We start from the raw sequence: 22,637 nt of genomic DNA on the forward strand, positions 1-22,637 counted from the left end.
ATATCAGTTGAATGGTCAAGTGAATTGAGCCTCTGTTCAGTTTAAGGCCGTTCAGCTTTTGTTGTCTGAATGAAATATAATTTGCTCTGAAGAAAAATCTTTTTCTTCAGTATAAGCTTGGAAAATCATTGAGCAAAATATTTAGGAATGTGTACCTCTGGAGAGGAGCCCATTTTCCAGTCTGGTCCATTTAGGCATATATGGGGCACATCAGCATGACTTTTTATTTTTTTTTTAGATTTCTATTTATTTATTTGTTTGTTCATTCATTCATTCATTCATTCATTCATTTTTTTTAGGTGAGGCAACCCTTGGTTGACCTCACAGCTTGCAAGGACCTTGTCAGCTTACAATCCCTTATTTTTAAAAAAAAAAATTTTTTTTTTTTTTTTTAATTTTTTACGCCTACAGCACCTGGTCTTCCTAGGTGGTCTCCCTTCCAAGTACTAACCAGGCCTGACCCTGCTTAGCTTCCGAGATCAGATGGGATCGGGCTTGTTCAGGGTGGCATGGCCATAGACCATCATGAAATATAATGGTTCATTTTTGAGTTATCTACAGAAGTTGTATATTCAAATTATATAAATAGCAGTTCTTAATTTTTTTGATGTATAGATCCTTTTGAGACTAATGTAAGCTATGGAATCTCTAGAAAAATGCAGGTACGCACATGCACAGAAACCTTAACGTGCAGTTTCAGGAAATCACTAGTGTCTTAGTTCCATCTTGGACCTCATGTCACCCATTTTAGAACCTCTGTTCTGGAAACTATCAACAGGCCACTGATAGTTTAAAGCACTTTATGTGGTAAAACTTTGAAAGTTATTGATATGTGCAATAATCAATTATTTTTTTTCTCTACATAGACTACTTTGCTGTATTGCCCTAGCTCAATAGATTTACAGATGTTAGTAGAATGGAACTCTTCTCCTATTAGCCACCAGTTTGATGTGATTAGTCCATCACACATATGGATATTTGCACATGTGACCCAAGGCCAAGACCCATGGATTATAAGTCTCTCCAGTTTTTTAAAGCAAGAAAACCTCCCAAAACACTGCTCCACAGCTCTGAGCTATGCTTGGATGTTTGCATATACCAGACTTCAGTTGTTGTCCCCACAGGTTGACATAAAGTAAGTTATTTTCCTAGTGTAAATTTAAAAAAATGTGTGGACTCTCAGTTCATAAAGTATTTAAAAATGTGTGGACTCTCAGTTCATAATGTATTTAAAAAGTTATGTGAATTGGAAATCCCATAAATAACATGCCATAATGTACATATGGATTAAGGAGGGAGATGAAAGTTGCAAAGGGTATAGTCTCATGAGCCTTTCGTCCTTTACATGTATCATCAAATGGTAATTGTTAGTTTACTTAATTACATAGTGCTTGTTATCTAACATGTGTCCAGTGAATCTGTGCTGAGTGAAAGAATGTTGAGGTATTAAAAGAAGGATATAGATGTGAATATAGATAAATTTGTAGATAAAAGGTGAGAAGTAAAGAGAAACCAACCTCAGTGACCTGTTTTCCTGATGACATACAGAAGGCCATTTGCTGATATTAGTGATATAATGGAATTAGATTGTAGTTTTGAGGGTAATAGTAAAGATTTGGAGTAACTAGTAATGTGATGGAGTGTTGACCAAGGTCATTATAATCTATGTTCATTTCTTCTTGCCCTTAAATACAGAATATAATTTTTGAACCTAAGTGTGAATTCCTGATTTTATCTTATCTAGCATGCCATTGATCAGATTGCATGCAATGAGTCTTCTCATATAACTTGCCCATATAAATCCAACACCTGGATAAACCTAACACCTTAGGCTCACGTTAAAGTCTCTCTAAACCTGGCTTAGAGAGTCTGTACTTTTTTCCTTCTTTTATATCAGCGGTCTTCATGTACTCTTATGTTGGAACCAAAACAAACTTCTCAAAGTTAATGAAATGTGGTCTATAGTTCTCATTCTTTGAGTGTTTGTTTACATGAACCTATAATGGCTTTGTTTTTTCTAGCCCCTGCATGTTCGCATCTGACACATCTCAAATCCCACCGTGTTCTTAAAGCCCTCTCTTATATCTCCAAACCAGAGTAATCATTCCTTCTTTTGTATTTGAATATATATAAGTATTTGGTGTTTTTATATATACAGGCTAAATATTATATATCTATGTACATTCTCAGGTATTGTGTATTGGGTGTTACTTTTTTAAATGGCAAGTGACACTTGCCACCTAGTGTAAAATTTATGACCTTATTTTATTTAAGTCTCCTCTAATTACCATATTTTAAATTCTAAGTCCCTCACCTACCACCATTCTCTATCTCCCCCTTTGCCCTTTTTCTTCATCAAACTTAGCACCATCTGACATTATTTTATTTGTTTCTTTATTGTATATCTCCGTAGCAAACATGATAGTAATGAGTTTTTACAGGTTTTTGTTTTTATTTTTACTGCTGTCACAAGTCTTCTGAACATTTTCTAACATACTAAGTCACTGTTGATGAATTAATGAGGTGGTGTGTATGCATTATGCATCAAGGCAAGGACTTTTAGTATTTGTCTATTAGTATTTTTCCTGTTTTTGTTTCGCTCTCAGTCCTTAATCTCCATAGAATTTTGGTGTTTGGAAAGATTTATAGAATAGTTTCAAAATATTTTGTTTGTCTAATCTTTAAAAAGAGAAATTTGACAGAGCTTTTAAAATGAGGATATTCTTTTGACTTTGCAATTCTACTTTCAGGAATTTACCCAAGAAAATAATTAAATTGGTAAATAAATATATACTTATTTATAAATTTATAAATAGTTAAATTTATAAGTAGGTGTATATTTAAATGTGTAGTATTGTGTATAATAGGGAAAATTTGCTATTAGCTAAAATGTTCAACAATAAAAGCTTGGCTAAATCAGCATAATCTCTATAATGATAGAGCATACAAAAATGATGTCCTGGAAGTATCTTAATTTATATGGAATGTGTTTGAAATCTATGTTAAGTATAATAAGCAGGTACAAAACAAAAAAATAAAATTATTCAATTTTTATAAGTTAAAAGACATATTTATGCGTTTGTATACATGTATATGAATTGAAGATGCCTCGAAGGATTAAATGTGATTTTCATTGTGTTTTTTTATTTTTTTTCTAAATTGAGCATGTATAATAAGTTATAGAATATGGCCTGATAAAATATTAACTTTAGTCATAGGAATAAGAGATAATGTTAAAATGATCCTGTAATATATTTTAATTTTAGGTCTAGTAGCTTATTCATTTGTATTTTATATCCTTCCACAAAGATTTAGTAGTATTTATAAAAACTTTATGCTAACCATCTCCTCTAAATTGATAGGAATTTAGCATTAATTAAAAAAAAGACTTTTCAAAACGTGTTGTATTATTTATATCTACCTGTTTTTTTCTCTTCTTTTTTTCTTAGTAGCCCCATCAATGCTAAGAAAGTAAATACGACCACAAGCAGTGACTCATACATTGGCCTCTGGAGAAATTATCTACTTCTCTGCTGCAGTGCAGCAACATCCACATCATCTTCAACGTCTACAGGGTCTGTGAGGTGCTCCCCTCCTGAGACGCTGGCGTCTACCCCTGACAGTGGCTATAGCATTGATTCTAAAGTAAGTTTTCCAGATCTGCCATTGAATCTGAATGGCACCAGAGAAGTAATGTTTTAAAATTTATTTACCGGGATAATAAAGTAACTTGGTTGAAAAGTGTATTAGTTGCTTGTACGAATAATGAAAAAAAAATAGTTTAAGAAATCTCATTACTGTTTTTATGGATTCCTAATTGGAATTAATGATATATATAGTTTTTCTTCAGGGAAAAAGGACCATGCTAATTAAATTCATCAGAATGAATATTCTTAAAGGAATTTTCATCCCTATTTTCTCTTGTTCTATTTTCTGTAGTTCTCACACTTCTCAGTATACAAAAGGAATGACTTAAATAATTAAATATCTTTTTAGAAGTTCCCTAAATTATGTAGTGATACAAGTGATACTTGATAAGGACACTTATATAGTCTTCATGAAATGACACAGATATTATGAGATGGTTGAAGAAAATTGAGAAAACGTAGCACCTGGTATCTGACTTTAACACTGATGACTTAGTAATTTTGTTCTCATATTTTTTTCTGGATCAAAAGACATAGACTATTTGATGATGGTGTAGTATATTATAATGAATATCTGTAAGAAATTAAGAGACCCACAAAACCCAGTTCTGTTAATGAACTTGCAGTGAGGCATTGGACAAATTATTTAACCTTTTAAAGTTATGCACACACAGGAGAATTTTGAAGCACCATTCATCTATCCACTTTCCTTGACCAAATATTGTTGAAATGTCAAGTTATTTAGTTGGATGTATTATCGTTAGTAGGTGCTATAAATATAATTTTTTTTTCCAGATTATTGGAATCCCATCCCCTTCGTCCTTGTTTAAGCACATAGTTCCAATGATGCGCTCTGAGAGCATGGAAATCACAGAGTCCCTTGTTCTAGGTCTTGGCAGGACCAACCCAGGAGCGTTTAGGTAATTATGTGTTTTCTCTGTGCCCTAAAAAGTAAACATGGCTGCTAGGGGGAGAAGATGTGATAGAGTACTTATTATCAGGACAGTTGCATATCAGTCCTTTTACCAGTAAACTAGTCATGTAACATTTAACAAACTGTTTAATTTATTTGAGGCTTTATTCCTCATTTTGACTGAGTAAATAAGATTTACTTTATTTTCTTCACGGAATGATTATGAAAATCAAATACATACAATGTATAAATATGTTCTAGTAATAAAGTACTGTGCAAATCTTTAATATTTTTCTACCTAATTTATTTATAGTGAATGTATTTATAATCTTGACTTGTTGGTTAAAACTACAGGTTTTCCCCTTGTTTAAGAGAATTAGATTATTTTTTAAAAAATATGTACATATTTGATATTTTTGATGTTTTTGATATTAATGAAGGAAGTCCTTTTTTTTTAATGCCTGAGGTTCTGCTTTGTTATTGTCCTCTGGGCCCTGAATTTATTATTTTGAGTTTGTCCTCCATTGATAAGAGGTGGTATTTGATATTTTGTCCCCAACTAACATGCACGACAGAAAATAGGTTAATAAATTGTAATAAGTCTATAGGTGAGGGATAGCATTCATTATAAATGAAGTCTTAGAAGATTATTTTAAGACAAGTAAATACACTATCGTGCAAATGGAAAGAAATGGGATACAAAAATGATCTCAACTTCTGAAAAAACAAATTCCCATAAATGGAAATAATTTTGAGGCAAATACCTTAAATGTCTGCGATAGTTTTCTGTAGATGATAAAATTGCAAATGGATTTTATTTTCTTCTTATGCTTTTTGTATTTTCCCAGTCTTCCAAAATGAGCATATTTTCAATTTAAAATCAAGATATAAGCAAAGATAAAATTATCATGTTCATGTTCATATCCTTTGATTTGTAAGAATTAATCCTAAGGAAACCATCAGAAATGAGTACAAAGATTAATGTACAAAGGTGTTCACTGAGGCAGTATTTGTAACAAGAAAAATTAGATAAAATTTAACTAATTTGTAATAAATGAAAATGGTTAAGAAAGTTATGGTATCTCACCTTTGTAATAGAATATTATGATCTAATTAATGACACATTAAAGTGATTATGCTAGTGTTAAGTAAATTTAAACAAGGATATGATTTTATATATGATAGGGTTTCAACTTTGTAAAACGTATATGCACTACAAAATGATTGAACAGAAATATTAATAGTACTTACCTCTACAAATTAAAATAAATGGCCTATACCATTTTTTCTTCTTTCTAAATGTTCTGCAGTGTGCATGTGTTATTCTATAACCAAAACAAAACAATAAAAATTGTATTTAAAACACTAGGATTAGGGTTAACATTTGTCAGTATACCTCCTTATATTAATATTAACATATTTGCACTAGATGTCAAATTATATTTGTTTTTAGCTATTAATTAAAAGAATGTACAGTATATCATTTTTCTTCTAGGGAACTAATAGAGGAATTGCATCCCATAATTAAAGAAGCACTCGAAAGAAGGCCAGAGGTAAGCTGTGTGGTTTTCTATTGTTAAATTTTGATACAGCAAATACTTGCCTTCTTTATTATACATGTTATACCAACAGTTAGAAATTCAGAAGTAAATAAGTAAAAGATTGCCTAGTGCAGTTTTCACCATTTTAAAAAAAATATACAGAACTCATTTTTTCAACCCCCACAGGAGATCTTATGCAGAAACGCGTGTAAAACAGATGTTAAATTGCTCCAGCTATAGCGAAGACAGGTCTAGATTGGGGTCGGCAAACCTTTTCTGTAAAAGGCCAGATAGTAAATATTTTCAACTTTGCAGGCCATACTGTCTCTGTTTCAACTACTCAGTTTTGCTGCTTAATCTACTAGACAAATGAGTGTGGTCATATTCCAATAAAACTTTCTTTACAGTACTAGAGAACAGTGGGCCATATTTTGCCAGTCACACGTCTAGATCCCCAAATCTACAGATAATGTATCAGGTTCTGAGCAGCTCTTAGAAACCACAGATCTAGTGGAACAGATATGTCAATCATAATTATAACAATGTATTACACACTGGAATAAAGCATAGATTATAGGTTGTATAAGCTGCAGAAGAGAAAGCCTCCGACTGTGCTCACGGCTAATAGCAGGCATTATATGAAGTACTGATATTCAAAGTGAAATTTGAAGGATATTCCCAGTGGACAAGCAAGGGAAAGACTTTCTAGGCGAATGAAAAGCATTTGCAAACTTTATAAAAGAATTTGGACATTGCAGATTCTTTTGTGTGATTATATGAGGCGGAAAGTGATTGATTAGGCAAGAAAGCAAGATAGGAACTATCTCATGGAAGGTGCCGGGTCTAAACCTTATTCAGTAGACCATTGGCCCCCAAAAGGCACTGGAATCTGAAAATTACCTGGAGGACCTGCTAAAAATTACAGGATCCTGAGCCTATGGAATGAGAATTTCTAGAGTGGAGCCCAGAATCCTTTTCTTTTTTTAAATAAGCACCGTGGATGAGTCTGGTGTAGAACACTGAAAATCACTGCTGTTAGTGTCAAAGATCCATTGAGGAATTTAATCAGGAGAGGGAGATGGTGATAGTAGCTATTCTTTGAGAGACTTTAAAACAACATCTGTAATCCTTCACTCCCTTTCTTTAACAGAGCTCTATAGAGTAGTGATAGTATTCCCATTTTGTAATTGATTAGACTTTTGTTTCAGAATGATCATGTTAGTTACAGGATGATTAATTAGAGGAAAGTGGAATTTGGAAACAAAATTTAGTGGCAGTATTTATACTCCTGAAATCCAGGGGGAAAAAAGTCATCATGGCAATTGAATAGATATATACAGTGAATTGCCTTGAATGTTAGATATATTTTGAGAACTTTAAAGTCACAATCTTTCTATGGAGACAGAATGAACACAGGCCAACTGCAACTTTACAGAAATCCTCAAAGACTGTTGAGAAGCCATCCAGTTCAATAGGAATTGCTATGAACTTTCCAAAGAGCTAAAAGATACAAAAATTTAATGAATTGATTATCAGTAAATTGGCCTACTTGTGGAAGGCAAAAAATTAGATCATGGACACAAAAGTGAAAGAGTAATAAATATATTTTCAATTGCTCTGTATTGGGAAAATTTCATCATAAATAAAATAATGAGCTATAGAAGATAGTGATGTAGGAGATCTATATCTTAATATACTATATGAGTTCCTATAAGAAGCAGAATCAAGTTGAGATGTTACAGCTATTATTCTAGGTATTAGTAATTTGGCCCTAGTGAGACAATGACACTTATTATTACCATAATGATCAAATAAATTTTTTCTTTTGTTTTTATTTGTATTTATTTTTTTGTGTCAAAATTCATTGGTAAATGGAAAATATTGGCATGAGCAAAATCTGTGGGGTTTCTTCAGTCTCCTTTGTGATATTTTCCCTGCCCTTCTGTCATGTTTTTGGGAATATCTTAGGGATTCTTTGTCATTCAAAGACAACATTTTATTAACTGCTTCAGTTCTTCTAAAATTGTGAGATTAGAAGTAACTGTAGAATTTTATTTTCCCTAAAAGTAACTGTAGAATTTTATTTTCCCACCAAACGAGGGGTCTCACCACTGAAACTTTTGTTTATGGTTTTATTTGACTCATTAATTTCAACCTGTCCACACATATCTCTTTGATGCAACAGCTACCAGAGTGCTTGAAATCTACATTGCACAACCAAAATAATTTTGATAAACTCTAAAACTAGGACATTCACAATGTTCTTTCCAGGTTATACCAGTAAGTTTTCTGTCAACTTCCCTGAAGGATTTTTAATTAATATCTTTGTATCTTTGGAATAGAATATGAAACGGCGCAGGCGTCGAGATATTTTACGAGTACAGCTGGTACGAATATTTGAACTGCTGGCAGATGCTGGTGTCATTAGTCACAGGTCAGTATTGGATTTCGATTTTTAAAACTTCGAAATGATTAGGAAATGTATTTTTTCTCTCATGAAATATCGAAAAACAAAAGCACCTTTGCAACAAAAAAACTTGTCTGCCTCGTTGTAAACATTATTTAGTAGTCAAAGTTTCATCCAGGAAATTAACTGATGGTCTAAAAAATTTATGAAAAAAATCTACCACCACTACTTGTTTGCTTTAGGCAAAAACTGGGTGTAATGTTCCTACAATTTTGATATTTGTTGGAATCTAGTAATCCAGGCAAGTGGACAGTAGCCTCTTTTTTTACTGACTGATTTAACTTTTTCTTGCCTCATTTTTAAGATCTATTTCTTCTGGACTTGTGAAAATCATATATTTAAAGACTTAACATAATAAGGTTTGCAAATTTATTTTAATCTATTGTTAATCTTTTCTGCTTGGGAAAAAATATGAAATCCACAGACATTATTCATTATCGTTTTTACCCCTCATCAATGAAAACATAAAACCTGGAGTTATTTCTACAGTAAAGGCATCTGACACTAAGACCAGCCCCCTGAGGAAAATTTCATCAGCTTTTGTTGAGAAATAACTATTTCCTTAGGAAGGAAGGTAATGATGTTGCCTGACCCTTGAAGAAGGAAAAAAATTGGAACTAACCATTTCCAAAACAGTTAACTGAAAAGAGATCGTGAAAAAAGATATGTTAATAATCAAACAATTGTAGTGTTGTTACTTTAGCATTACTTAATATACCTAACACCTTTCATAGTTAGCATCAAATGCTTTTGACAAGTACTTTTAACGTAGAGCTTTAATCAAGAGAATTTAAACCATTGCTTTACACTAAATTAAAAGTGACTGAAAAGAAAGAAAAAAACATTATTCTTTGTTCTGCCCTCCAGAAAAATAAAACAGGTCAAGTTAGGAAAAGTAAATTTGAAACTTGCTGGGCTTGATGCAAAAAAATTAATCTAATTCACATCTGAATCTTATTTGTTTGTTTGTTTTTTCCTTTTTTGGTTGCTTTTAATGTTATTTGAATGAAGAATCTTTGAATGATACTGTTTTGGGGAACTGCAAGGTGTTGGTATTTTAAAAATTTAACTGCAAAAGCTGTACTCATTATTGAGCAGTCATGGTTTTGAACACAGTTGTGTGTTTTGATTCTGTTCTTTTAAGAGAAAGGAATATAAGACTGTTGCTGTTACAGACTTTTTATTTCCTTGGTTAAGTAAAAAAAAGATGAATTCTGAATGCCAAGAAGGCAGGAATATTTGTTTTGTTCACCCAGTCAATCTCGTGTGCATTGTAGGTGGTCAATAAATATTTCTTAAATGAATGAATGTTTTATTCTGGGTCAGGTTGCAATCTTCTAAATTAGTTTCCCATTCACAAATAAGTCATGACCTAGAATTTACAAACACCTGTTTAGGGAATAAAGGAAACATTTTCATCATGGATTTATTAAACATTTTTATTGTTATAGACTGATTTTTTTTAATATGCTGTAGAACCATTGTGATATTTATAAGAAGCTATTCACAACTAGTAAAAACTTAATTTTACTTTTAAAATCATACATTTTAGAAGTACTTTTCAAATATAACAGTTAACCAAAATAAATATAAATGTAATAGCTAATCATTTTTGTAGTGCTAATAGTTTATTGGGCCTTTCATATATAGTAATACATTTATAATCTTACTAAAATTCTCTGAAGTAGATATTGGTCACATACTTAATAACTGATGAAACACGACTGGAATCCAAGACTTCTGACACTAACCAAATGTGACCCCCTTCCAGTCAGTGATTTCAAGTTCTAGTCACAGAGCTCTTGATTCCAAGAGAATCTTATTGCAGAGATTCTTGAGGCAAATCCATAGGTCTAGACAGAAGATTTGAAAACCAACAGTCTTACTTGAATTCTCTTATATTTTTGCATCCCAAATAATACCTACCCAGGAATCTTGCTGAGAATAAGTACCTGATGGATATTTGATTGACTGCTAAAGGTATAATAATATGCATGGCACCTATGAGAACGTATAGAACTAGTCTTTCCTCTTTCTGCCTTTCTAAACTGATCTTGCCTATCCCATATGCCTCCTTATTTCCTTATTTTGAAAAGCTATATATTTTGACAAAGAGGGAATAACATTCAGTATTCAGAATAGTTAGATATGGAATTGAATAATATAAATTGCAGTAGTGATTCTTTAATTAAGAAGCACCATTTATTTTTATATCAAGTAAGCCAAAATCATGTTCGTTTTATTTTTGTATGTTAAGTTACACACAACCATGACCATGCAAAGTTCTGATTTTGATTATTAGGGAATTGTTTTGATTCAAATTATTGTTTAAAATCACATTTTCTTTATCATTTATTTTTCTTCAATATTTTCAGTGCAAGTGGTGGCCTTGATAATGAAACACATTTCCTCAACAACACTTTGCTGGAGTATGTAGACTTAACGAGACAACTCCTGGAAGCAGAAAATGAAAAAGACTCTGACACACTGAAGGATATACGATGCCATTTTAGTGCCTTAGTGGCGAATATCATTCAGAATGTTCCAGGTATGATTTTCAGTTTCTTAAACCATTATTGAATATTAAGGGACCATCATATTTTTTTCTTCCCCTGAAGTTCTATAATCTAAGTGGATAAAACAAGTTGTGGACATACTGGAAAAATGTGTCAGCATAACATGTATGGCAAGAGTTTGTTTTACCTTTGAATTAGTGTCAGTGATTAGAAATCAAAAAGCATCCCAACATGGATTTTTAATGACAATCAAGACACTAACACAAAAATGTGAAGAAATCAGTAGAATAAGCTCTTTGGACAAACTTCTTCTAGACTCAATGAGCAAAGAACGTAATGCTCCAAATGGTAATTGAGAATAGAATTAACAAGATGCTTTTGAATAATGGAGAGCGTGTAGGCCATAGATGTGTATGTGCTGCCGAGCGAGCACCGTAGACGTAAAGTATCACAAGGATACTGTGTTACTGATTGATTCCTTTAACAGATGTGTGCCTGTCGTTGAACCCATACTGTATGCCAGGTACTGGTTTAGGCACTAAAATATTGAAATATGCAATTTTATTTCAAAAAGTCATAAATTCTTTACAAGTGAAAGACATAAAAATGTGATTATATATATTATAGCTTTTGGTATACAATGTAAATGTTTCTTTTTCTTTCTTAAAAAAAAACAAACTTGTTTTATTACCTTAAAAAGTATATGCAAACCATTGACTTTTCAAGTAAGAACAGAGTTGTGTTTTATAAAAATATCCTGTAAGCACCTGGTTAAGTACATGAATTTCAAGTATATGAACCCGGTTTTGAACTTCTGGGGCAATTGATGCTATTTAGAGGAAAAGACTAATTTTTGCCTCTCAGTATTCTGATCTGAAGCTCACTAATGTAAAGATATAATTTAGTCCATTACTAAATACTTGTCTATAACTTTCACATTGATTGGTTCATTATGATACTGCTGCATTTCTTCCAAAAGAAGGATTGATGAAAATTTGTCCAATAGGACTTATAGAATAGGATTTTAAAGTAGAAAGAATCTTTACAGAGCTTCTAAATGAGTGGTTTTCAAATTATATTATTTCTCCTCTGGCGCCATCAGCAAGAGGCAGCAGAGTGGGTTTGGACGCCAGGTCTCACGTCTTACTTCAAATAAATGAGCTTCCCTTTTGTTTGTTCTGTATGTCAGGATTCCATATAAGGATCTTTTAATAAAGACAGCTGCAAAACCCTCTCTTACTAACTAACCAAGGTAGAGGTGTTCATGGTAATGTCTTAGCCAGCCTTACCGTGTAGCCGGCAACAGCCCAAGGAGAAGCAGGGTTCTGCCTCCCAGCTCTGTGTCAGCCTCTTGGCAGCACCGATCCTACCATGACATCCTGCTTGCAGAGATGCTGTATCTCACATAATGTGCTACATGGTGACATAGACCACAGCTTTGTTACTGTGACTTGCATGTATGTAAATGATTTCTATCACTATGGAGACTTTTGTTAAGTTAAAATGAAAACTTTTCTGTTTTACAATATTACATATTCAGTAATAAGTTAACATGCATGTTAAAGTAAAAAGAAATGGAAATGAATTTTTTCTCCATCTATTTTTTTATTTACAGTGCACCAGAGAAGAAGTATTTTTCCTCAACAGAGCCTTCGTCACAGTCTATTTATGTTGTTTAGTCACTGGGCAGGTCCTTTTAGCATCATGTTTACTCCCTTGGACAGATACAGTGATAGAAATATGCAAATTAATAGACATCAGTACTGCGCACTAAAGGTATCTACTTAGAAATCTGATTTTTTTTTTCTTATGTTGAGTATAGTCATTTATTTTTTGTCTCTCAGTGCCTGGCATTATAAAAAGGATAGAGGTTTCTTCTGAGTACCTGCGAGTATTAGAATGTATGTTTGCCTTCCATATTCAAACATTTATACTGTAAGTTTATTTAAATACATAAAATGTAATACAAAAAAGTTACAGAATCTACCCAAAATTTGAATGCCATTTTCTTAAAGAACTGAGGATTGCCTCAAAGAAATACCAGTTTTTTTTCCTGCTTAAGTACTTTTTCTTGGTCTTTTTTGCCTCCCTTCTCTTTTAGTACTGTTCAAAGTCCATGTCTAATTTGGTATCATGATACTTTGGTACTTTCGTATTCATAATAAATTACCTAGTTTCAAAAATTACTATTTCGCTTTTCTTTGTACAGAAAAAAATTAAAGATATTGTTGTTACATAAGCATGACTAAAAATATCTTGCCTCTTCTCATTAAACAACCAGCATTTAACCTCTTAACTGTTTTAAATGTAATTCTGATATTATTGTTTGAAGGCTATGTCTGCTGTACTATGTTGTGGCCCTGTTGCAGATAATGTAGGACTTTCATCAGATGGCTATTTGTACAAATGGTTGGATAATATTTTGGACTCTCTGGACAAAAAGGTAATTATTGGTAATTCCCTTAAAATTTCATAATAAATCGTCATTGCATTATTTGGAATTATTGTATGGCCCACTGAAAACAAGTCTTTTAAAATTAGATAGGTTAGAATTATATGCAGAAAACATATGTAAAATTAAATAGGATGCCATAATCTAAGAAATTTCTAACTTATTACACCCTCATTTGATCATTTTTTTATGTTGAAGGATTAATACAGTAGTAGTATGTATATATCTCAAAACGGTTCTAAGTCTGTAAATAAAATATTAATGTAGTCTACATTGAGCTTCAAGGAAGAAACATGTTTTTTGCTATGTTTAATTTCTTGGGTGTTTTTTTTTTCTTTTTTCTTTTTTTTTTTTTTTGACCACTCTCCAATTAATCATTCTTTCCTGCCCTCCCTATTCCATGCCCTTTGTACTCTCATACTATACATTGCATAGACATCACAATTTAAAATAGGACTTACATTTTTTTCCCCAAAGAATAATTTTTCTATTAGGTTATCAAAAACAAGAATAAAGCTTGATAAAAATAACTGGAGAGGTTAAGAATTCAGTTTTCTGAAAGCACTTAATCAGTGTTCATATTCATCAACCGCCTTTAGAGCTCAGCTGGAAGAAAGAATGATATTACTAAGAGTCTTGTGCAAAAAGCAGGAGACCAAGTTTAATTTACCCATGTCGTTTTTTCTGCAGGCGGAGTAAAATGAGAATGAGTTAAACAAAGGGAAACTGAATTTTGTGATTAAATGTAAAAAATATATATACTATATTATTTTGGTAAAATGTAGAGAAGTAGGCATTTAAGTAATACACTGCTCTGTCTGTCCTGAGCAATTTTGTGACCTTTTCTTAGGTTCATCAGTTGGGCTGTGAAGCAGTTACATTACTGCTGGAGCTGAACCCAGATCAGAGCAACCTGATGTACTGGGCTGTGGATCGATGCTACACCGGTTCAAAGAGGGTGGCAGCTGGCTGCTTTAAAGCCATAGCTAATGTCTTCCAGAACAGGTGCTCCAGACTCTGTGTTTTATATTCTATTTAGGTGTTTGTTTGTTTGTTTGTTTTTAAAGAAAATATTTTCTTTTAGTCCAGAAATACTGAGAAACCAAGTATTTTCTCTCTGTAAACTCTTAACAAAATTTAACCCAAATAAGGATCATGATCACGTTGCATCTATTTTGTACCTTTTGCCTTAAAGAAAAACCCAGTCGCCTCATATGCTTCGCAGCTGCATGCATGGCAGCAGCCTTGTCCTTTGTATATCGTATTTATTAACTCCAGTGAAAGCCTCTAAACATTACTTACCTAAGATGTAAAATTTGTCCCTAGGGATTATCAGTGTGACACAGTGATGCTCCTAAATCTGATACTGTTTAAAGCAGCTGATTCTTCTCGAAGCATCTATGAAGTTGCTATGCAACTTTTACAGGTTTGTAAACAATTTTTAATTAAAATCCTTTCACTCAGAATTTTATGAAACATAACAATCTATTCTTGCCTTGAAAATATACTAATGTTCAGTTTTATTTTTAATATCAAGGTGTTATATCAATTCCTGATTATCATTAGAAATAGAAGACAAAGATAATATGGGTCATTTAAGTCTATAAGTAATACAAACTGTTTAGAAGTATATTGTAGAGAGATTATGTATGTTACATAAACCTATGTGTGCCTGTGTGTGTGCAAATACTTATGAAAATTTAGTGGTTAGGGGCCTGGGTTTTTGTGTAACTATTTTTATTCAGCAGATAAGAATACGAATTTAATTTTTTTTTTTTTTGAGAACTAAGTGAAAAGTAATTAGCTCTTTTATTTATAACCTCATATAATTTTTCTTTATTAGACTGAGAAACATAACCTAGAAGTCAACTTGCAGACATGGATATATCATTATTATATAATACTTAACTCATTGATAATAGAATGAGATTCTTTCCTCTTAACCAAGGGTTAAGAATAGAATTCAAGTAGATACTGATTTTCCAAAGAGTGTGAAGTGGTACTGATTCTGGTAAGGATCATCTTAGGAATTCCACCCTGACGTCTTTATTAATTAAGAAGAAAGTTCAATAGTGTAGCTCTTTACATAGTATAACGTAAGAAGAATTTTTAGTTTATATTCCATATTTCCTTGTGGTTAATCAAGGTCTGTTTAAAGATTTTTTTCACTTATACATGTTTTATATAGTCATATTTTTGATGGAAAGTGATCAGTCTTTTTCAAGTAATTGTATATTAAGATGCTGAAGTTGATTTCAGACTGTGCTACTATCCCCAATCATTGCCATTAAACACAAGGACTATAAATCCTGGTAAACAGTTACAGATATTTTGCAAACATTTCATGGAATTAGAAATTAACATGTGAAATACTTTACAATGTATAATTCTTAAAGTATAATTTTTAAAATGAAATATTTCTTGGGAGATTTTATCTTTTTAATTATAGTTGAAATTTAGAGGACCCATGAAGTCTTAAATTGATGGAATTACATTCCCATAGATCCTGGAACCGAAGATGTTTCGCTATGCTCACAAATTGGAGGTTCAGAGAACAGATGGAGTTCTAAGCCAGTTGTCTCCTCTGCCGCATCTGTATTCTGTTTCATATTATCAGTTGTCTGAGGAATTAGCAAGGGCATATCCTGAGCTAACTCTCGCCATATTCTCAGGTACGATCGATTGTTGAACTGGTTAGTAGTTTCTCTTTATTAGCAATAATTTCTAAAGAACTACTTTTAGGAAATTTTCAATATATGAAATTTGAGGTTGACTCAAAACATGTCTTTATATAGAGAATTTTTCAATAAAACTCTTAATACTGATCTATCATGATATTTAGATGTCTTATTAATGAAATCTTTACAGAATTTCTCACTTTTTCTCACTCTACCCCAGAAAGAAAAAAAGAAAAAGAAAAAAGAAAAGTAAGAGAGGGCTTCACATACAACTTAAAACATATTTCTTTAGTAGACAGTAGAACTTCCTGAATCTTCTAATATGTATTTACCTCGTATACTGGCCTGTATTTAATATAATGCAGGGATAAAGATACAGGTTTCTTTCTGTAAGTAAAACCTTTAATCATAGGGAAAGGTCCTGCACTGCCATAAGCAAAACTATTGCTAGGATCCCACACTGCTTTCAAGCCAGTTTCCTTTACTTGGGGCCAACAGATATTCCTGCCAGAGTTTCTGAAATTTCAGGGCTATGTGTCAGGCAAGGTGTCATATCTATCTGGGTTTCCCAGGATTCAAATTTAGGACAATTTGGAGATCCATTTAGTTTAACCTTTTGCCTAATGAGCACACTGTTGTAAATGCCCCCATGATGTTTTATCCTTTAACCGAAAAGTTTTCATTATAATACAAAAGACAGCTAGTTTTTCTGCTTTCCACCTGCAGCAAGATCTTGTTCTAGTCTGAGTACTGGACGTGCTCCAAAATTAGCATCCAGGGGAGTGCAGGGTTCTATTGTGCATCTTTCTTTCATCTGGGCCCAAGGTATAATGGGCTTAGCCACCTTTGGGCATTTTTCCTTAGTACCTATGTCAGTGGTGAAAATGGTTTGTTTCCCATTTCTAATTAACCTGAGTGGGGATAAAACAACTTAAATTCTCCTAACATTAGGTTCTTAAAAGAGTTTACCCGTTTGGTTTGCACTGGTAGATGGCAGCAACCATGCCCTTTCTTTTCCCCAAATCCCACAGTCCTGACAGCCCTTATAGGGTGGATGTGGATGGTCATCAACATAATATGGTGGCTGTCGTGAACACTAATCTTGCTGTTGCTGGGCTTCTTCTAGAGGCTGCTGTACGGAAAGCAGAGGAGACCAGCTGGGTCTCAGAGGTCATGGAATTGGTCATCATGGCAGCTGATATTGGGATGGTCCCAGCTCCCACACACACTGACTCTTCCCCCAGTGAGGATCTTTTCGTTCAACTCCTTTCAGAGCTCCAAGTCTAATGTTTCATGTGTGGAGGCAGTAACATTGATATACTAACAGAAGAGAATCATAAAAAGTTGGAATTTAGCATAACTAGATGCAAGGCATTGGATGGAGCCCTTCATTGTTAGTATGTCGAATTTGCACAAAAGTTCCATGAGGCAACCACTTTTGTTACCCTCTTTTTACAGAATAATAAATTAAGGATCAGAGGTTGACAGGTTGGCCCTAGGTCAGGCAGCTTGTATGTGGTAGAGCTGGTGTGTGCAATTCCAGAGCCAGGTTCCAAACCACAGCTTCCATATTCACTCCTTCTAATGAGTAAATAAGTACAAGTAAATGTGGACAAAAGGGGTATTGAGGAAAAGGAAGATTCTTATTTAAAGTGATTTATGGAGATTAAACACTATGTAAAAAAGCTCATGAGCTTTAGAATCAACCTTGTGTTTGAATCCTCTGCCCCTGGATCTTTGTTTGACCTTGGGCAAGTTACTCTGACTCTGTCTACCTCACAGGCTTCTCTGGGCATTAGATGAGATGGATGTAAAAGTAACAAGTATATCATAGGCATCTCCCCTAGATAGAACCAAAATATGTGAAATTCTTTAAGGGGTCAGTTTAAATAACTCATGTATAAAAATTGTCTTTTATCTTAAAATTATATTTATTCATTCATTTATTTATTGTGGTAAAAAACATATTATAAAATTGACCATTTTAATCATTTTAACTGTACAGTTCATTAGTGATAAAAGTTTGTTTACACTGTTGTGAAATAGATCTCCAGAAATTTTTTTACCCTACAGAACTGAAACTCTGTACTCACTAAACAATACCTTCCCTTTCCACCTTTCCCAGCCCCTGGTAACCATCATTCTACTTCCATATAAGTGTAGTCATACAATATTGATGTTTTTATGACAGGTTTATTTCACTCAGCATAATGTCCTCAGTGTTCTTCCACACTGTAACATTTTTTAAGGCTGTGTAGTGTTTCATTGTGTGTTATGTCCCATATTTTGTTTATTCATTTATCTATTGATGGACATTTGATTGCTTCCACATCTTGGCTATTATAGATAGAGCAGCTGTGAACACGGATGTGCAAATATCTCTTTGAGACCCTGCTTTCAATTCTTTTGGGTAAATACCCAGAAGTGGGATTGCAGGATCACATGGTAGTTCTTTCTATCTTTAATTTTTTGAGGAGCTCTTATACTGTTTTTCTGTAGTGGCTGTACCATTTTACAGTCTCATCAACAGTGCACAAACATTTATTTATCTTAACCACCAAAGGTATTTTATATAAAAAGTAAGAATGTGATATGTTAGCTGTTACTTTTCTTTATGGTGTCATCAAGGTCAAATTTATTAAAAGGAGGAATAGTACTCATTTTTTAATGTCATGAATAAAAACCAGCTTCCTATTCTTTAAGGGCGAGATGTTGAAATTAATTACAAATCAAAGGAAAGCAAAATCATATCAGTTGTTCCCACTTTTGCCTTGTTTTTAATTACAGAGATAAGCCAGAGAATTCAAACAGCTCACCCTGCTGGGAGGCAAGTCATGCTGCACTATTTGTTACCGTGGATGAACAACATTGAGTTGGTAGATTTAAAACCTTTGCCCACAGCAAGGCGACATGATGAGGATGAAGATGAATCTGTAAAAGACCGAGAACTTATGGTGACTAGCAGGCGCTGGTTACGAGGAGAAGGCTGGGGATCTCCGCAAGCCACTGCAATGGTTTTGAACAATCTAATGTACATGACAGCAAAGGTAAAATGGGCTTTGTATTTGCAGCTACTGCAGTTACTGTACTGAATTACTGAGTTAGGAGGAGTAAACAAGGTTAGAAATAGATGAAGAGATTAAATAATCCTCTGGAAACCAAGCAAACATGCATTATAAATTCCTTTCTCTAGAAAAATTTTCATCATATATAAAATTGTTTTTGGGGGGAGGCTAACATATGTGATTACAGTCATGTACCGTTTAACGATGGAGGTATTTTCTGAGAAATGAGTCCTTAGGCAGTTTCCTTGTTGTATAAACGTCAGAGTGCACTGACACAAACCTAGATGGGATAGCCCACTACATACCGCGGCTGTGTGGTGTAGCCTACCACTCATAGGCTACAAGCCTGTACAGCATGTTCCTGTACAAAACAACCTGAGATTAAATCAAGCACGAGAGAAAATGATGAGAATACAGGACGTATGAGGCTGCTGCTGGCATAACACAGCATGCTGTTTTACAGCAAACTTTTTATTATAAGTAGAAACAGTACACTCTATAATAATGATCAAAGGTGTGGTATAGTAAATACATAAACCAGTAACATTTATTAAACCATAGTCATTTATTATCATTATCAAGTATCATGGGCTGTACCAAATTGTACATGCAATACTTTTATATGACTGGCAGCACAGCAAGTGTGTTTACAACAGCATTACCACAAATGTGTGAGTAATTCGTTGTGCTAGGATGTTATGATGGCTACGATGCAATTAGGTGACAGGAATTTTTCAGCTCTATTATAATCTTATGGGACTGCCATCGTATATGTAGACTGTCGTTGACCGAAACGCCATTACGCACTGCATGACTGTAATGATGTTTATGTTTAGCATTGTTGAAAGAAATGATTATTCCTCTAAAGTATGAGAAAGATAAAAACTTTCTATAAAAACTTTGGTTTTTAATATTGCATGATGTGACAAGTTTGGTACATAATAGACAGTCATTACTAAAATACATGTTGTGTTTCCTACATCTAGTATGGTGATGAGCTAGCCTGGTCGGAGATAGAGAATGTGTGGACCACACTTGCAGATGGCTGGCCAAAAAACCTGAAAATAATTTTGCACTTTTTGATCAGCATTTGTGGAGTGAATAGTGAACCAAGCCTCTTGCCTTACGTATGTATTCAAGTTCATTTAACTTAAAACTTTTTTTTTTTTTTTTAATGGTGTCTTGTAATATCAGAGTATAGGCATCAATAGACCAGCAGAAGCAAAGCAGTGTCAGGATGAGGACAGTCAGGAAATAGCACAAGGATTTATTCATTGATTCATTTAACAAATATTATTAGCTAGGTTCTCTTCTAAGTTCTGGGCATTATAATCTGATGGATGATACAAATTTCATTTTTTATTTAATAATAAATCAGTAAGTTAATAAAACAGTCATGATAAGGGCTGCAAAGGAAAACTGCGGAGAACTGGGAGTGAATAACCTTGGAACCACAGCTGTCTGGCAGGATTAGAGTTGATATTTGAGAGAAAGTGATACTGAAATGGAAACCACAAAAATAGTTTTTGCTAGGCAAGGATCTAGTGTTGGAATATTAGAGCAAGATGGTGAGAGCTATGTGCCTATAGAATTGTGATTAAAGCTTCTGGAAGCAAGGGAAAGCCTGGTAAGATACACAATGAAGAATAAAACAGTCTTTGCCTTCTAAGCGGAAAGCAAACTTTTAATCTGCTCAAGTTAAGAGAACAATATGGCACTATCAAACATGAGAGTTAAACTGATACACACATGCACACAAACCTGTGTGTGTGAATATGTAGATATAGCTCAGTCACATAGCAGCATCTCCTAAAAGTATGTTCCACAGAAGACTACCTCTGCAGAATGTCACCCTAGAAGTTCTTACAGATCCAACTTTAAGCAAACCATTTAATAGCTTTTCTTTACTGAGGAGCACTTAGAGCTAGGTGGGTGTATGGTACCAAACAGCATGATATCAGGTTACCTCTCTGAGCATTCCTCCAAAAATTCTCCCTGCCCTTAATGCTGACCCCTTTGCCGACTTACTCTCTCACCCCAAGCCTTCCCAACCTGGACCCTTTGCACTTACTTTTTTTCTCTTTCCCTAAATAGCCACGTTGCTTACTCCCTCACCTCAGGTCTTTCTTCAAAAGTCCATTCTTATTGAGACCTTTGCTGGTCATCCCATCTAAAACTGCAAATGCCCTGCCTCTACACCACACTCTCTTTTTTTTTTTTCCTTCTGTCAATTTTCTTAGCATTTACCATCATCAAACATATTTTACCTACTTACATCATTACTTTTACCTCAGTCAATCCAGTAGCTTGTGAGCTCCTCAGCGGCAGGAATTTTTGTCTGTTTGGTTCATTGCTATCTTCCCAGGGCCTAGAAAAATGTTTGGCTTGTAGAATGTGCCCATTAAGTGGACGAATGAATGAGTGAGTTAGGGCTGGAACTAGAAACAAGCATAAAGTTATAATTCTAAGAAGCCAAGATGAAATTCAGGGAATAACCATTTGCCAGGAATTTAAAAGGAGCCATTTTTATCAACAATAATAATAATTTCTTAATTATCATTTCTTAATCACTTACTATAGTCCAGGCATGGTACAAACACTTCATATGCATTATTTCATTTAATTATCAGAATTCATCTGTAAGTTTGTTAAGATTACACAGTTTTACAGATGAATAAAACAAGGCAGAGAGAAGAGTAACTTATAGTCACATAGCCATTTAGCTTTATCACTTAATAGAACTGGAATTCCAACCCAGATCTGTTTGTAAAAAGTGGGTAAAATCTTCATAGAGAAAGCAGTGGAGTTGGGGTGGGGGCGGGGCTTGAAGACTTGACAGAATTGGGGTCAGAAGTGTCAACTCAGAAGTCCTCACAGTCACACGGAACAAAAGCAGAGGCAGGAATGAACCTGGCATGGTCAGAGATGACTGAACATGAGAACAGGGGATTAGCAAATAGAGCAGTTGGGTGGATAAAGAGTTGTAAGAAGTCACTTATCAGTGGTGACCATTGTGAGACTTTTCATATGATATAATAAAGCTCGTTTTAAGATCTGTCCAAGGGTCATATAAAGCGGAGCTTCTCATATGTCTGTGTGCATATGAATCATCTGTGGATCTTGTTCTGGTTCTGATTCTGGAGGTGGGAGGGGGGCCTGAGATTCTGTATTTCTAGCAAGTTCCTGGATGATGTCTATGCTGATAGGGTTAAAGAATGAGAAAGATACATATAATGCGTACAACTGAAATGGGTTTTTCCCCCGCTTATTCAGCTCATACTATGTACTTAACATTTTTAAAGTGCTTTATACATCTTAATTTATTAACCCTAACAGCTTTATGAAGTAGGTGCTATTG

General features: G+C 33.8%; 1 protein-coding gene and 1 non-coding gene across 2 annotated transcripts in view; one reads left to right on the top strand and one right to left on the bottom strand.

Moving 5' to 3' along the window:
• Positions 1-22,637, top strand: part of FRYL (FRY like transcription coactivator) — a 249,832-nt gene that overhangs the window by 162,845 nt on the left and 64,350 nt on the right. Inside the window, exons 22-34 of the mRNA XM_023532134.1 lie at positions 867-1,135; positions 3,450-3,645; positions 4,443-4,567; positions 6,056-6,113; positions 8,444-8,535; positions 10,944-11,116; positions 12,700-12,860; positions 13,417-13,527; positions 14,387-14,541; positions 14,863-14,962; positions 16,040-16,208; positions 19,002-19,261; positions 20,266-20,406. Coding sequence (XP_023387902.1) covers positions 867-1,135; positions 3,450-3,645; positions 4,443-4,567; positions 6,056-6,113; positions 8,444-8,535; positions 10,944-11,116; positions 12,700-12,860; positions 13,417-13,527; positions 14,387-14,541; positions 14,863-14,962; positions 16,040-16,208; positions 19,002-19,261; positions 20,266-20,406 — 2,010 coding nt within the window. The remainder of the gene's footprint in view (positions 1-866; positions 1,136-3,449; positions 3,646-4,442; positions 4,568-6,055; positions 6,114-8,443; positions 8,536-10,943; positions 11,117-12,699; positions 12,861-13,416; positions 13,528-14,386; positions 14,542-14,862; positions 14,963-16,039; positions 16,209-19,001; positions 19,262-20,265; positions 20,407-22,637) is intronic.
• Positions 403-521, bottom strand: LOC111741391. The gene has a single exon (XR_002780988.1). It is a non-coding gene; the product is annotated as a 5S ribosomal RNA (ribosomal RNA).

This window comes from Pteropus vampyrus, unplaced genomic scaffold, assembly GCF_000151845.1.
Source record: "Pteropus vampyrus isolate Shadow unplaced genomic scaffold, Pvam_2.0 Scaffold77, whole genome shotgun sequence".
Classification (NCBI taxonomy): domain Eukaryota; kingdom Metazoa; phylum Chordata; class Mammalia; order Chiroptera; family Pteropodidae; genus Pteropus; species Pteropus vampyrus.